The sequence below is a fragment of the Rhinopithecus bieti genome, unplaced genomic scaffold (genome assembly GCF_001698545.2).
Source record: "Rhinopithecus bieti isolate Rb0 unplaced genomic scaffold, ASM169854v2 scaffold_35900, whole genome shotgun sequence".
NCBI classification, from domain to species: Eukaryota; Metazoa; Chordata; class Mammalia; order Primates; family Cercopithecidae; genus Rhinopithecus; species Rhinopithecus bieti.
Genome location: NW_016815631.1, coordinates 36,672 through 51,474, shown reverse-complemented (window position 1 = coordinate 51,474; position 14,803 = coordinate 36,672). Strand labels below are relative to the sequence as shown.

Below are 14,803 nucleotides of genomic sequence, written 5' to 3'. Positions count from 1 at the left end.
TAGATCATTTCTATGGGCAAAGCATTCTTCTAAATATTTTACATGTACTAACTTATTTTGCAGCAGCCTCATATGGTAGGGGCTTTTATTATCCCCAATTTAGATGTAACTGAAGCACATAGAGGTTACTTTTTTTTTTTCTTTTAAGACAGAGTCTCACTCTGTTACCCAAGTTGAAGTGCAATGCTGTGACCTTGGCTCACTGAAACCTCTGCCTCCCAGGCTCAAGGGATTCTCGTGCTTCAGCCTCCCGAGTAGCTGGAATTACAGGAGCGCACCACCACGCCAGCTAATTTTTGTATTTTCAGTAGAGATAGGGTTTCACCATGTTGGCCAGGCTGGTCTCAAACCCCTGACCTGAAGTGATCCATCCGCCTCAGCCTCCCAAAGTGCTGGAATTACAGGCATGAGCCACCACACCCGACCACATAGAGGTTACTTAATGAGCTGTGTCACAGAGCTAGTGAGTGGTCAAGTTGTGATTTGAATTCAGGCAGTCAGGCTCCAGAATCTGCATAGAACCGCTGTAATAAACCTCCTCCGAGAACAAGGCAAGATGTGCATATAAACCAAGGGACAGAAAGATTTTTATATTGTACTATAATCTAGTATAGTTCTTTTCTGGTGATTCCCTGGCCAATGGCTAATTGTCAACTTGAATGCCTGTGGCCTTCTTTATTTTCAGTCAGCTTGCACACCGTGTCCGGGTGATCTTCCCCAAAAGCAAAGCTGATCATTCCACTCCTTTGTCCACAGCACAAATGTATTCATTCTTCTTGTCCACAGAACAAATGTAATCACCATAATTTAGACACCAAGGCCCTCTGTGGTCTGTCTCCATCTGTACCTCTTACCTTATCTCTCCCTGAACCCTGAATTTGACCATGTGCTTAAATGAGATTTCTTGTCGGAAAAGAAAACAAGGTTATTGTGAAAATTAAGTTAAATAATCGATATAAAATGCTTAGAGTAGTAGCACCAAGAATATAATAACTGCTTAAGAAATGTTAGCATATTTATTTTCATTTATTTCTGATTCTGCAAAAATTGCTGTACCCTAACTAGAGCTTATTTTTAGTTCCATCACTATACCTTAAAATTGCTTCATAATAAAATTGAGAAATAAAAATGTATTGGCTTGCCTAATTTACAGATTCAGAGGCAGGGTGGTTCTAGTTGGGATCCAGTGAGAGCTTTTCCTCTGTTTCTCTGCAGGTTTCTCAGCTTAGCCTCCTCTGTGTTGGCTTATTTTTCAGACTGGCTTTCATCAAGGCAGTCAGAGGGCTGCCAGCAACAGCAGGAACTACATGCTTTCTTATTCACATTCACTAGGAGATAAAATATTACTTCCCATAACCATCCAACTGAGGCTCTGAGCTTCATTCTCAGATCACCTGCAAAACAGTCACTGCAGCCTGGGAAGCCCTGAGTCACCTGGTGTAGTGGGTTGAATGGTGACCCCAAAAGGATATGTCCACATTCTAACACCCAGAACCTGTGATTTTATTTGGCAAAAGAGTCTTTGCTGATGTAATTAAGTTAAGGATCTCAGAATGAGATCATGCTGGATTAGCTGGATGGGCCCTAAATCTAAGGACAAGTATCTTTATAAGATACAGGGCAGAAGAGAAGGCACACACACACACACACACAAAGAGAGAGAGAGAGAGAGAGAGAGAGAGAGACAGAGAAACAGAGACAAAGGGAAAGCAAGAGAGAAGAAAAGGCCATGTGAAGTGGGAGGCAGAGACTAGATCTACGCAACCACATGCCTGGAGTCACCAGAAACCTAAAGAGGCAAGCAAGATTCTGTCCTTGCCTCCAAGGGGAGTGTGACCCTAATCACACCTTGATTTCAGACATCTGGCCTCCAGAACTGTAAGATAATACATTTCTGTTGTTTTAAGCCACTGTATTTGTGGTAATTTACGTCTGCCACAGGAAACTAATGTAAGTTGTCATTCCTGAACCAACTATTTTGACAAGCAGCATAGGATTACACTGTTGGGATTACACTATTTCAGGCCCATTGCTGGAGCTGGAGGTGGGGGCAATCCATTCTAAACTGTGTAACTTCCACACAGAGGAGCAGAATGGATAATTAGAGCAGCAACACAGCATCCACTTCGGTATCCTTTAATTCCACTTCCTGCTTGTAACCTGCTCATTTCTATTGGTTACAACACGATGGATCCCAGTCATGGTCTTTATTCAAGAGCTTTATTCAGCACTTCTTAGTTTACATGATTAATTATGACATAACTAAAACTTGATCATTTCATCTGAGTTGCTAACTGACTTACCCAATCCATAGTTATCTTAGCTCATCAGACCCATCCCTCACTAACTCCTTCAAGTCATCTTAGATATGACCACACATATTACCATTTTTTTTGTACCACCACAGACAAATCCCAGGACTCCAAAAAGTTTTTAAAGGGCTCCCTTTAAAATCTTCTATTCTATTTTCGTTGTTTTCTTTAATAAAACATAATTTGAGTCCAGAGGTACCTTACATGTTACTTAATGCAATGATGATTCTCAACATATGTTGGTTAACATTGATCCTGTTGATGCTTAACTGGCATGTAAGTGCATGCTACATATTCTTGTGACTGTGTTTAAACAAATGTCAAATAATGTTTTTCTTTCACCCAAATTTAATGCTTTGAAATTATTTAAAACTTTGAAATCTTTAGAATGGGGAACAAGCAGACTTGAGGAATGGGATGAACAAATCATTTGACAATAACCTCTGTGTTTCTCCAGTCTCTAATGCAGATGTGTACAACAGCCTTTGGTTTTAGCTTGTGCTGTCTTTAAAGATAGACTATTGTTGCTTAAAAGAGAAAAAAAAAGACTCTACACTGAATACTAGAATGTAAAATATGAGTTTAAATCTTTTTCTTCTAAAACAAAGAATATAAAGGCAAAGGCTTGTCTTGTTAAAAATTTTAATTATAATTAAATCTTAATCACAACAGCTAAAAGTAGAAGATACCTGTTAAATAAATTATAGAGAAAATCCAAGCAACAAGATATATAAGGAAGCACCTATAAATTAGTGTCTAGAAAAAGGATATATTTCTGTGTTCTGTATGACAAAACACAGTGAATAGTTGAGTTATTACAGGAATAGCCCATGAAACACTGTATCTGAGAAACCATTTGAAAAATATAGGAAAAAATTCCAGCAGGATTTAACCCATTCAAAGTGATTTTACTACTGTCTTCTTTCAGAATGATACTTTACAAATGGCATTGTACTGTGTTCATTTTCTTTGCTGCTATAGCAGATTATCACAAATTTGGTGGCTTAAAACAATGCAAATGCATTATCTTACAGTTCCGTAGGTCAGAAGTCTGACAGGGGCTAAAATTAAGGTGTCAGCAGGACTGCAGTCCCTTCTATAGCTCTGGGTAGAATTTGTTTCCTTGTCTTTTTTAGCTGCTAGAGGCCACCTACATTCCCTGGCTCATGGTTCCCTTTCTTTATCCCCCAAATGAACAAAAGTGAGTCCAGTCCTTCTTAATATCACATCACTCTGACTTCCTCCTCTGCCCACTCTTCCGTTCTTCAAGACTCTGTGATTACATGGTGTCTACCCAGATGACTTCCTCCTCTGCCCACTCTTCCGTTCTTCAAGACTCTGTGATTACATGGGGTCTACCCAGATGATCCAGCATGATCTCCCTATGTTAAGGTTGGCCTATTAGCAAACTTTATTCCATCTGCAAACTTAATTCTCCATTGCCATGTAATGTCACATGTTCACAGTTTCCAGTGATTAGGAACTTTTGGGGGACTCATTATTCTGCATGCCACATGTACCATTGCCTAATTCCTGGTCTTGGTAACTGTACTGTGCTTATGTGAGGTGTTATCCTTCGAGGAAAATGGATAAAAGGTATGCAGGGACTCTGCACTATTTTTACAACGTCTATGTAAGTCTAAAATTATCTCAAAATCAAAGTTTAAACAATCCCACTTTTTTGGAGAATTGAGTGAATGTATAGAAATGATTATAAAATTTCAGGAATTATACAATATTAAAATAGATTAAAATGGGGTTATTTAACTTCTAAACTAGCAAATGAAATAATGATAAAGGTTACATTCTTTATATAGTAAATATTTACTATTTATGGTTGTTACACATTTTACAAAGACCTATGTGAGTATTATCTCAGTTTCTTTCCCTTTAAATAAACCAATGCCCACAATTGACTAAATATCATTAAACTACATACCACAGTTTAATTTTACTATGGTTGATAGAAACAATACATTTTCAAAACATTTATGTGCCTACCAAGCCTATCAAATGAAAATCTAAACCCCTTAAGCCAATGTATACTAAGGTGCTTTATAATAAATTTCATACTGTTTTTATAGTTTTCTAAAAGACTATCACATTCTGTTTTACTTAATATTTTGTAAAGCTGTTGGAAACATAGGGCAGATTTTATTGATCTGTTTTTACAGACAAAGAAAACTAGGATTGAAAAATTACATGAAGGTTTCTGGTCAAGAAAGACAAGTGTATTTATATTTGGGTATTCTAGAGTGCTCCCTAAACAAACCAAAGGCAGATCAAATTTAAAAATGAAAAAACAGGAAGACATAACCAGACTCAAAGTCAAGAACAGAAGTAAACTAACAAAAATGGTGAAATGGGTTGAAATTGTAAGCCTGTTAGACTTTAAATTTGGAAGCTGCTGGAACAACTAGAAGATTAACTCCTAAGTTAGAGCTGGGAGGCAGGCTCACTGATTGAAGACAAAGACAGGGACTAAGGTACCAATCTATGCCCCAATGAGAAAGAAGATGGAAGTAAAAGAATGGTAGCAATCTCCACCTGGAGCTGCAGTGTTTAGAATGTGCTAGGCTTAGAGAAGCAGACTCAGACACAGACACAGAAGCACTGGAAAACTACAAGTAAAATTTAACTATTATATTGCAGTCTGACAAAAACTTAGAAATACATTTTAAATATGCAAAGAGATAAAAGATAATTTTCAATTAAAGGGTATATAACCTGAAAGGAAAGAAAAATGAAACTTGAACAAGTGAATATGAAATAAGTAGGAATAGAATATTAGAAACAAAAATATGGCATTAGGAAAAATACAACAGGCAAAATAAACACTAAGATATAGATAAAGACAGAGAAATTGCTAAGTTGCAAAATGGCTCAGAAGAATTTGCTCAGATTACTGCTTAAGAAAAAGGAACATTTGAAAATAAATGGCAGAGCAGTTGAAAACTTTGTGAGGTATATTGAAAGGCGTCAACATTCAGTAAGAGTTTCAGAAAAATACAATGTAAAAAACAAACCAAAAAAGCTGAAAATAGTTTGTAAAGACAACTTCAGCAATCCCATTACTGGATATATACCCAGTAATATAAATCATTCTATCATAAAGACACAAGCACATGTTTGTTCATTGCAACACTATTCACAATAGCAAAGACATGGAATTGACCTAAATGCCCATCAGTGATACACTGGATAAAGAAAATGTGGTACGTCTATACCATGGAATACTATGCAACCATAAAAAATAATGAGATCATATCCTTTGTGGAAACGTGGATGGAGCTAGAGGCCATTATCCTTAGCAACCTAACCCAGGAACAGAAAACCAAATACAGCATGTTCTCAGTTATAAGTAGGTGCTCAGTGATGAGAACATGTGGACACAGAGGGGACCAGCAGACACTGGAGCCTATCAGAGGGTGGAGTTTGGGAGGATAGAGAGGGTCAGGAAAAATAACTAATGAGTACTAGGCTTAATACCTGGGTGACAAAATAATCTGTATGACAAACCCCTGTTACATGAGTTTGCTTATTTAACAAACCTGGATTTATACCCCTGAACTTAAAATGTTAAAAAAAAAAAAAAAGAAACAGTACAGTATTGAATCAATAGAACAGTGTCCAGATAAATACACACATACGTAGGTGATCGCTGGAGGAGTTTACAGAGGAAGGAGTCACTGGGGAAAGAGGTTGAGGATAAGATCGGACTGGGGAGGTGTTGATGGAGTTGCGTTTCACCGGAACCTGGAAAAGATAGTGGCAAAAGTGAGGACTCTAGCTTTTCAGAGACAGAGGCAAAGATGTGTGGGTGTGGACCGATGAAGGTAAACTTGTAAGGGATGGTAGTAAACGGAGGGAGTTCATCCCTGCTGGTCTCTGTTTACTCCGAGAGTGGGAAGGAGATAGAGGATGGTGCAGCTACTATGGAAGTGGGAGAAGGAGTGGGCTACGAACACTCATCTGGGAACAACAAGCCCCGGACTCCTGGTTTCTTTTCTGCTAAACTGCCTGCATCATTTGGTCCAAACCGATCTTCCCTCAAACCCACCACTCCTTCCCTAAAATCATAAATGTCTGCTAAACTGGGAAACTCATAATTTCCTTTATGTGAATTGCCTGCAGCAAGTAATCTATTGCTATACTTAAGTCCCAAATTACTTCCGTTTGTAGCCACAAGTATTTAAAAAAATAATTTTTAAACTTTTGGAATAGAGATGACAGAATGAAATGATTATATTTCTTAATTGTTAGAGATAAATAAAAAGATATGCAAATGAAAATATTTTAACAAAGAAACATAGACCCTATCTTTTAGTATTTCTTCATATTTCTTCATTTGGAGGTTAGGACTAAGGATTTACAAATACAACTATAAAAAGTATCAATTACCTGTATTTTCTTATTGGAGCTCCAAATTCCATTCAATGCAACAAGTTGTTAAAGTACCTTTTAGGCTCAAGATATTGTGTTTATGGGAAGGGAGAAGAAGGAGTTGTACAAAATACAGGAAGCCTTTGGCTGTAGAAATGTATAGTGCTCATACATAAAGCAGCATTATTCCAAGTAATTTCAATCTCCAGTAGTCTGCACTTTTTCCGCAGGCTTGGAGATAGATATATGATTTCCAAATAGGTGTGTTTTCCCATCACAGCTGACCTTCAGATTTGCTTAAAGCAATCCTGCTGCTCCTACCACCTCACCTTTGTTTAATGAGAGCCATTTCCTAACGCCAACGTTGGGTTAATGGACTGAGATGGGAGAAAATCAAACATACCTCTCCATTTTACACCAGATTGTCTTTCCGCCTTGTGGTTTTAATCACTCAATCCTACTCACATCTGCCATAATAACAATTATGGGTTTTCTACTGCTTTCTCACCCAGGAGGATATGTCAGAGAATAGCAACATCTCCTAAAGAAAGGAAGGGCAAATTCTTAATCTTTTTCCAGCGTCGTAGGTAATAATTTTCTTCTGCAAACCCCCAAGGAGTACTCCTTTTGGCTCTTACACCCACCATTCCCACAGGTTCATGGCTCTGCTTTGATTTACGAGTTTTCTTCTAGCCTTTTCTCTTCTGAGATAAGTTTTAATTACGTAGACAGATTGTAAAAGTCTCTTTCTTCTTGTAAACAACTATTTCTTTGTTAGTACTAGATTTTGTTTAACTGGTTTCCTCCTATCTGAATCTTCTTATGTACCCAGAAATTATGTCTGTTCATTGTTTAATGGCAGCATCAAGAGAAGAGAAAGCTGGCTTCATTTCATAGCTTCCCTTGAGGGATTCAATTTGGAACACCTCAAATTGCAAATCTCCCTTAGGAACTGTTCTTTGTTACATATGTTTGGAAACCCCTAATATTTTAGTTTAGATTCAATATAAGAGCAAAGTATCACCCATCAAATAAGCAGCATGATAATACTCTCTACTCTTCTACTTATTTAAAAACTTTCTTTACTACCTGAATCAAGGAAATGCCTGAAATCCTCAAAAGCACTAGTGAAGTGTTAAACAGTTGCCCGTTCCTCAGAGAACTGGATTTGAGAAAGCATCTTAGGCAGCGCTGACAAATAACTCTTACCCTGGCCCCTTCCAGGTCAGAGCTAAAATATAAAGAAAATAAGTATTCAGACCAGGGGCAGTGGCTCACGCCTGTAATCCCAGCACTTTGGGAGGCTGAGGCAGGTGGATTGCCTGAGGTCAGGAGTTCAAGACCAGCCTGGCCAACGTGGTGAAACTGAGTCTCTACTGAAAATACAAAAATTAGCTGGGCATGGCTCGCAGCTGTAGTCCCAGCTACTCGGGACGCTGAGGCAGGAAAATCGCTTGAACCTGGGAGGTGGAGGTTGCAGTGAGCCAAGATTGCAGCACTGCACTCCAGCCAGGGTGACAGAGCGAGACTCCATCTCAAAAACAAAAACAAAAAACAGAAGAGAAGTATTCACGACATGACATTTTTCTCATTCTGCATAAAAACTTTTAACTGTTGGGTGGTTTTTTTTTTCTAATCAAGAAATCATTCTAATTACTTAGTACATTCACTTCCAGTTCTGGCTTCTTATATTGTCTTTGAAGCCCATTTGTGTGAGAATTGGTTTTTTATTTTGTATTTTTTTTTTTTTGAGACAGGATCTTGCTGTGTTGCCCAGGGTGGAGTACAGTGGCACAGTCACAGCTCACTGAGGCCACAGCCTTTCAGGCTCAAGGGAAATGCCAGCCCCAAGGACTATAGAAACTCAGGGTTGACAGGAGGGCTCCCATTGAGTCATCGCATGTTTTGATTTCTGAGGTCACTTTTTGAACTCCTTTAAGAGATAAGGAATTCTATCACCACAAAGTTAAATGTGGTATCATGGATATCAGCTATAGTTTGGTTTTTGGTTTGTTTGTTGGTTGGTTTATTTTTTATTTGAGACAGAGTCTCACTCTGTTGCCTAGGCTGAAGTGCAGTGGCCTGATCATGTTTCACTGTAGCCTCCACCATCCTGGGCTCAAGTGATCCTCCCACCTGAGGCTCTCCAGTAGCTGCGACTATAGGCACATGGCACCACGCTGAGTTAATTTTAAAATCTATTTTATTTTTTGTAGAGACAGGGTGTCACCATGCTACCCAGGCTAGTCTTGAACTCTTGAGGTCAAGCAATCCTCCTGCCTCAGCCTTCCAAAGTGTTAGGATTATAGGCATGAGCCACCTCGCCAGCCCTGAAAATTGGTTTTGCCAAGAATACCTAAATATTATCCTTTAACCAGACAAGCAATTTCCCACAGCAGTTTTTAACTTTTAACGGGCACCCCATAAAACACCTCTTAAACAGGCAAAATCAATATTTTCCCTCAAAGACTCTCCTTAAAGATTTTGAGGCAATGGAATAGAAGAGATAACTTTTTGATGCAGCAATGTGCATGGTATCTTCACACTGAAGAAACATTTATTCAGCTCACCCAGAGGGGTTGTGTTCTGTGGCCAAGGAACAGAGCCAGGGTTTCTGGCCGGCGTTAGATACAAAGCCATGACCTTGGTCCCATTAGCCACGCTGCTAACCAGGTGAGCTCACCAGGCAGGTTACTGCATACTTGTGTGGCAGTTCACTGGGAACAGGGAGTCTTTTTGTTTGTTTGTTTTTTCTATGTTTATTTTTATTTTATTTTACTTTAAGTTCCGGGATACTTGTGAGGAATGTGCAGGTTTGTTATATAGGTATACCTGTGCCATGGTGGTGTGCTGCATCTATCAACCCATCATCTAGGATTTAAGTACCACATGCATTGGGGATTTGTCCAAATGCTCTCCCTCCTCTTGTCCCCATCCCCTGACAGGCCCTGGTGTGTGATGTTCCCCTCCCTGCATTCATGTGTTCTCACTGGGGAACAGGGATTCTTAATGTAGGTTTCAGTGAAGGTACATGAACACTTTGCCATTTTATGCAAGATTTTGTATGTGATTATACTTTTCTAAAGAGAGGACTCACATTTTCATCAGATTCTCAAAAATGGATGTGATTTTTTTTAAATAAAAAGTTAAGATTATATTAAACAAGATTGTTCTAAAAGAAAGTCTTTTCAGTATTTTAAAAAATAAAATAGCTCTTTATTACTAAGGTAGATTTCTGTAATCTGAAGCAGATTTCAGTGATTTCATGTTATTGTGGGAGGGGTCCTTGAACCCTGACATTTTAATATTTTCTTTTATTCCTCTGAAGGATTTTAAATATGCCCTTTAAATTGGAGAAATCTGTTACTTTATATGAGAGAAAATGATGGAGTACACCTTCCATTTTGAACTTTATATATTCTTAACACAGGAGGTGATTTTCCTTACATTTTACAAACATGTTTTCAAAACCCATACTTTAACAACCCATTCTGTTATTCTTCCTACTCGCAATTATTTTAAGTTATCCCAAACCTTACTTTACACTTTACAGTATAGGAGGACTTAAGTCTGGGCAGACTTTGCCTAACTAAATGTTAGGATGTTACTTATAAACTGTAGGATAATACATTCCTTAGATAAGATAAAAGTATGCAATAGAAAATTGCCATTCTAAGAACACCTACTACAGTCCTGTCTGTCTTCAGAGCATTGGTGTGCGCATTAAGTCTTCAGCGTTGTTGAGATACTGCATATTTATACCATATTTGAGAATTAATGTTAGCAGACATGTACAATGTAGATTTCTTTTTAAAATTCTAGGTTACTTTATGGAATGGGCCCTTAGAGAACAAGAAAAGACTGAAGTTTTACAGGAAAACAAATCATGTGGTCTTCAGAATCTGAAATGAGGAGAAATGCAGCCATTTGAAATGGTCATGAACCCCAAACAAGTCTTCCTCTCTGTGCTGATATTTGGAGTAGCTGGGCTACTCCTCTTCATGTATTTGCAAGTCTGGATTGAAGAACAACATACAGGTAACACATGTGCTTTTTCTTCTCTTTTAATTGTAACAATAATATCTATTTTAAATTAGTTGTGATGCTTATTAATATATTAAGAATCACAATATTTTCAACAACAAAAAATGAATCATAAGCTAAAATTGCCAGCTCCTAAAAGGAAGGAAAATTATACAACTCTGGTAGGCATTTGTTTGGTGGCTTAACAATGGGAATTTTTGTTATCTCAGTGGGGAATAGCAGTGCTCCCATAGTACAGAGAGAACTGCTTGTAGAGAATTTGTCTTCAAAAGTATAGCATTTATCCTACTTCTCGTCTGTCCGTGGAGCATCAGGCATAAGCCTAAAAGGAGGTGAATGTACAGCAGGCTGTCCTTTAATTCCTTCTTAATTTATGTTGATACTCAAAATTGGTATAAATATCATTTAATACCTTTATTATAAACGAGGAGTTGGCAAATCTTTTCTATAAAGGACTAGGTCATAAATATTTTACTCTTAGCAGGCCATACCATCTCTACCACAACTACTTAACTCTGATAATATATCAAGAAACGGCCATAGATTACATGTAAACAAATGGATCAGGCTGTGTTCCAATAAAACTTTATTTACAAAAACAGCTGGTGGGCCAGATTTGGTCCACTGGCAATAGTTTACTGATCCCTGCTGTGCTCATCTTGTACTTTTGTTTTTCAATTTGCAATTGCTGCACACTGGAGGCACTAAATTACTGTTAAAAATGATTATATTTATAATAATATAGTATTATTAAAGTAAAGGACTTAGAATATCATAGAAACTTATACATACAGTTCTTGTGACGTTCTGATGGTTTCCACTGGTAGAAATAGACTATGGCTTATGACTGTTAAGGATAATAAAGTAAAAAACAGAAGAATGATTTCTTGATTGTCTCCAATTGTGGCCCATTTTCAAGTTATTCTAGATATAAAACCCTTTAGAATCTTCTCCAAAAGACAATGTAATACTGAGTTACAACTATGATTATTTTAAAATTGCTTCCATTTTAAATTCCTTTCTTTGGTTTATCCTCATACTTTTTTTTTTTTTTTTTTTTTTGAGACAAGATTTTACTCCTGTCACCCAGGCTGGAGTACAATAGCATGATCTTGGCTCACTGCCACCTCCACCTCCCAGGTTCAAATGATTCTTCTGCCTCAGCCTCCTAAGTAGCTGGGTCTACAGGCACACACCACTGGACCCGGCTAATTTTTGTGTTTTTTGTAGAGACAGGGTTTCATCATGTTGACCAGGCTGATCTTGAACTCCTGAGCTCAAGTGATTCACCTGCCCTGGCCTCCCAAAGTTCTGAGATTGGGATTACAGGCATGAGCCACCACCCCTGGCCAACGCTTTTGATGTATTTAATTTATATAGTAACTTTTGTGAAAAGAGATTGCATATAATGATTTTCTGGAGAATATGTAACATATTGTCAAAATATATTCTTAATTCCCTTTACAATTTACATAAACTATTATGCCAACTTTTCTATATTACTGAAATAATTTATCATAATAACATCATATTTAATGAAATCACCTGTAGTAAAATATATAGGCTAATTCTTCCTGAAATATAACCCTTAGCATAGATCCTGTAACATAGTAAGCCTTCAGTAGGTGTTTGTTGAATGAATGCATGAATGAATTAATGAATTAATGGATTGAAAATTCACTGAAGACTATAGACCGAAATACAGCAAAGGAGGAAGAAAGAAAAAGATCTCATTGTTTCGAGTTTTGCTAATATCATGGTCTCATAACAAATTTCACAAAAAGACTATCACAGCAAGATTTTAAAACTTAAGGGAAAATATATTCATATATATAGACTACTATTTGGCAGAAATGTGTTTAGTCTGTCACTAAGAAATTATATATCTAAGGAAACAGGTTAATAATACCATACATATAAAATGTAGTTTACCAAATGTGTCCATAAGCATTAATAGCTACCATTGATGGAGAGCTTAATTGCCAAATGTTTACATAAATTTTCTGTAATCTTCATATCTTACTAGGTGAGTATCATTCTAAATTTACAGATGAGGAAAATGAGACTTCAGAGGGTTTAGAGGCATATCCAAGGCCTTGCATGTCCTTGGTGCAGAGGGGAAAGCCTGGATTTGAATCCAGGTTGTACTGCTACGAGGTCCACGCCTCTGCTCAATGTATCACCTCCATGAAGAAAAAAGGTGAATATTACTATTTCTCTATAGCACAGATGAAGCAAAGAAGACTCAGAAAGTTTAAATGACTTAACCTGTAGCTGCAAAGTTACACGTTTTTGAAGTGTAACCCATACCTAGGTTTTCCTAATTCTTGGAATCCCTAAAAGAGTCTCCTAACCAAAACACTGGATTATGTAGACATATAATTAAAAATGCAGTAGAATCAGTACAGATGTTTTAAAATCACTGAAATTGGTCAATTAAATGACATACAGATGTGTAAACTCTTCTACAAGCTTAAATCTTGAGTTCATAATTTTCCCAAGTGTTGGAAAATTATTTTCCTTGGTTAAGATTGACTGATAAAACACTTACCACTTATTCTGTTAAATTTTATTTGTAATGTTGCTAGAAGTGCTTTTCCCTGATTCTTGATGTATTTTAAATGAATTATGTAATATTTCATAAGCTACTCATGACAAAAAGCATAAATGTAAAAGTCAAGAGTCCTGTGGATAACTATTTCTCTGAAGAAAAACTGTAATATTCTTCAGGAAGACTTTCATCTGAAGTTCTGCCTTATACTAGGTTAGTGCTGTGGGTTGAAATTCTGCAGTTTTCTAGGTAGGCAGACATTTATGGTTTTTTGTTTTTTTTTTTTTGTAAATGTGTTTCAAGTAACATTAGGAGCATTAGGCATTTTTAAAGGCAATCTCTTTAAATAAATAAATATATGAATATGTGCTTTGATGTTAAGTTTAAAAAAATGGAAAATCTGTCTTTTGGACACTTTAGAACTGTCACTCAAAGAAACTTTCAAAGATGAGCTGGTTTGGTTCCTAGACTTTCTATAAGTAATGCTGGTTTTAAAATCTAAATGGCTTTGATCTCACATATATTTCAGTTATATATGAGAACTCTTAGGTTTTCTTCCTGTCTTTTATTTGAGGCCTTTCAAATCTAAGATATGGACTATTTTCTAAGCCTCCCTGGTTTTCTTGGGTTTTTTGTATTAAAATAAAATACTTTAGAACTGAAAAAATCTGAAATATGCTCTGACATACTGTTAAAGGATTATGAAAACAGATTTTTTGGAAGTAAAGAGAAGCTGTATGACAGAGAAATTAAAATCTATCCAATTATGCAATAGAGTTCCATAATATCAGCTACTTTTTCAATATCACTATCAATTAATTTATCCATTTCCTAGTGCTAATTTGCAGTATGTTGATATGTTATCAGAAATTTTATTTTATTTTATATTTTTCATAGTTGTTAAAGGTACAAACTTTTCATTCAGAAGGATCTTGAAATCTCAGATCTGTTTGTTAGCTTTGTAACCCTGTAAAATGTCTTTGCCTCTCTAAGCCTCAGTTTCCTTATCTGTAAAATTAGGATAGTCATATTTTCCACATAGGGTTGCAGTGAAGATTAAAGGAGACAATGCTTGCAAAGCACTCAGCATGGTGCCTGGTAAACAGTAATGCACAACGAACATGAGCTGTTATTATTATCCTAGAAATGACGCAGAACATCTGCAAACTTGCTTTTTCTGAGTTGCCAGAATTAAAACTCAGCCACAATTCAGGAAAACTTAATTGTGCCCAAGCTTGTGTCTTGACTGATTAAGGTTAAAAAACAAAAAAAAGAAAATTGAAGGCTTAGATCCAACTTTGGTTAAATTAGTTGGGAGAAGCTAATTGGCACAGAGCCATTCTGGTTCCCAATGTAGAAGCTGGCAGGAGAAGGATAGAATTGAGTGCATAGACAGAGGTCATTGTCCAGGGGCATCTCGTGTCCATACAAGCTGCCTCCACGGGCGGAGGAATCACTCATCCAGCAGTATTTCTTGAAGACTTAACAATTGGATGTGCCGAGCACCATGGTG

General features: G+C 37.0%; 1 protein-coding gene across 1 annotated transcript in view; it reads left to right on the top strand.

Annotated features, from left to right (window-relative positions):
* Positions 1-14,544, top strand: part of LOC108516185 (carbohydrate sulfotransferase 9-like) — a 40,430-nt gene extending 25,886 nt beyond the window's left edge. The window contains exons 2-3 of the mRNA XM_017853524.1: positions 10,518-10,733; positions 14,435-14,544. Of these exons, the coding sequence (XP_017709013.1) occupies positions 10,613-10,733; positions 14,435-14,544 (231 nt within the window). The 5' untranslated portion in view covers positions 10,518-10,612. The remainder of the gene's footprint in view (positions 1-10,517; positions 10,734-14,434) is intronic.
* Positions 14,545-14,803: the final 259 nt, after the last annotated feature.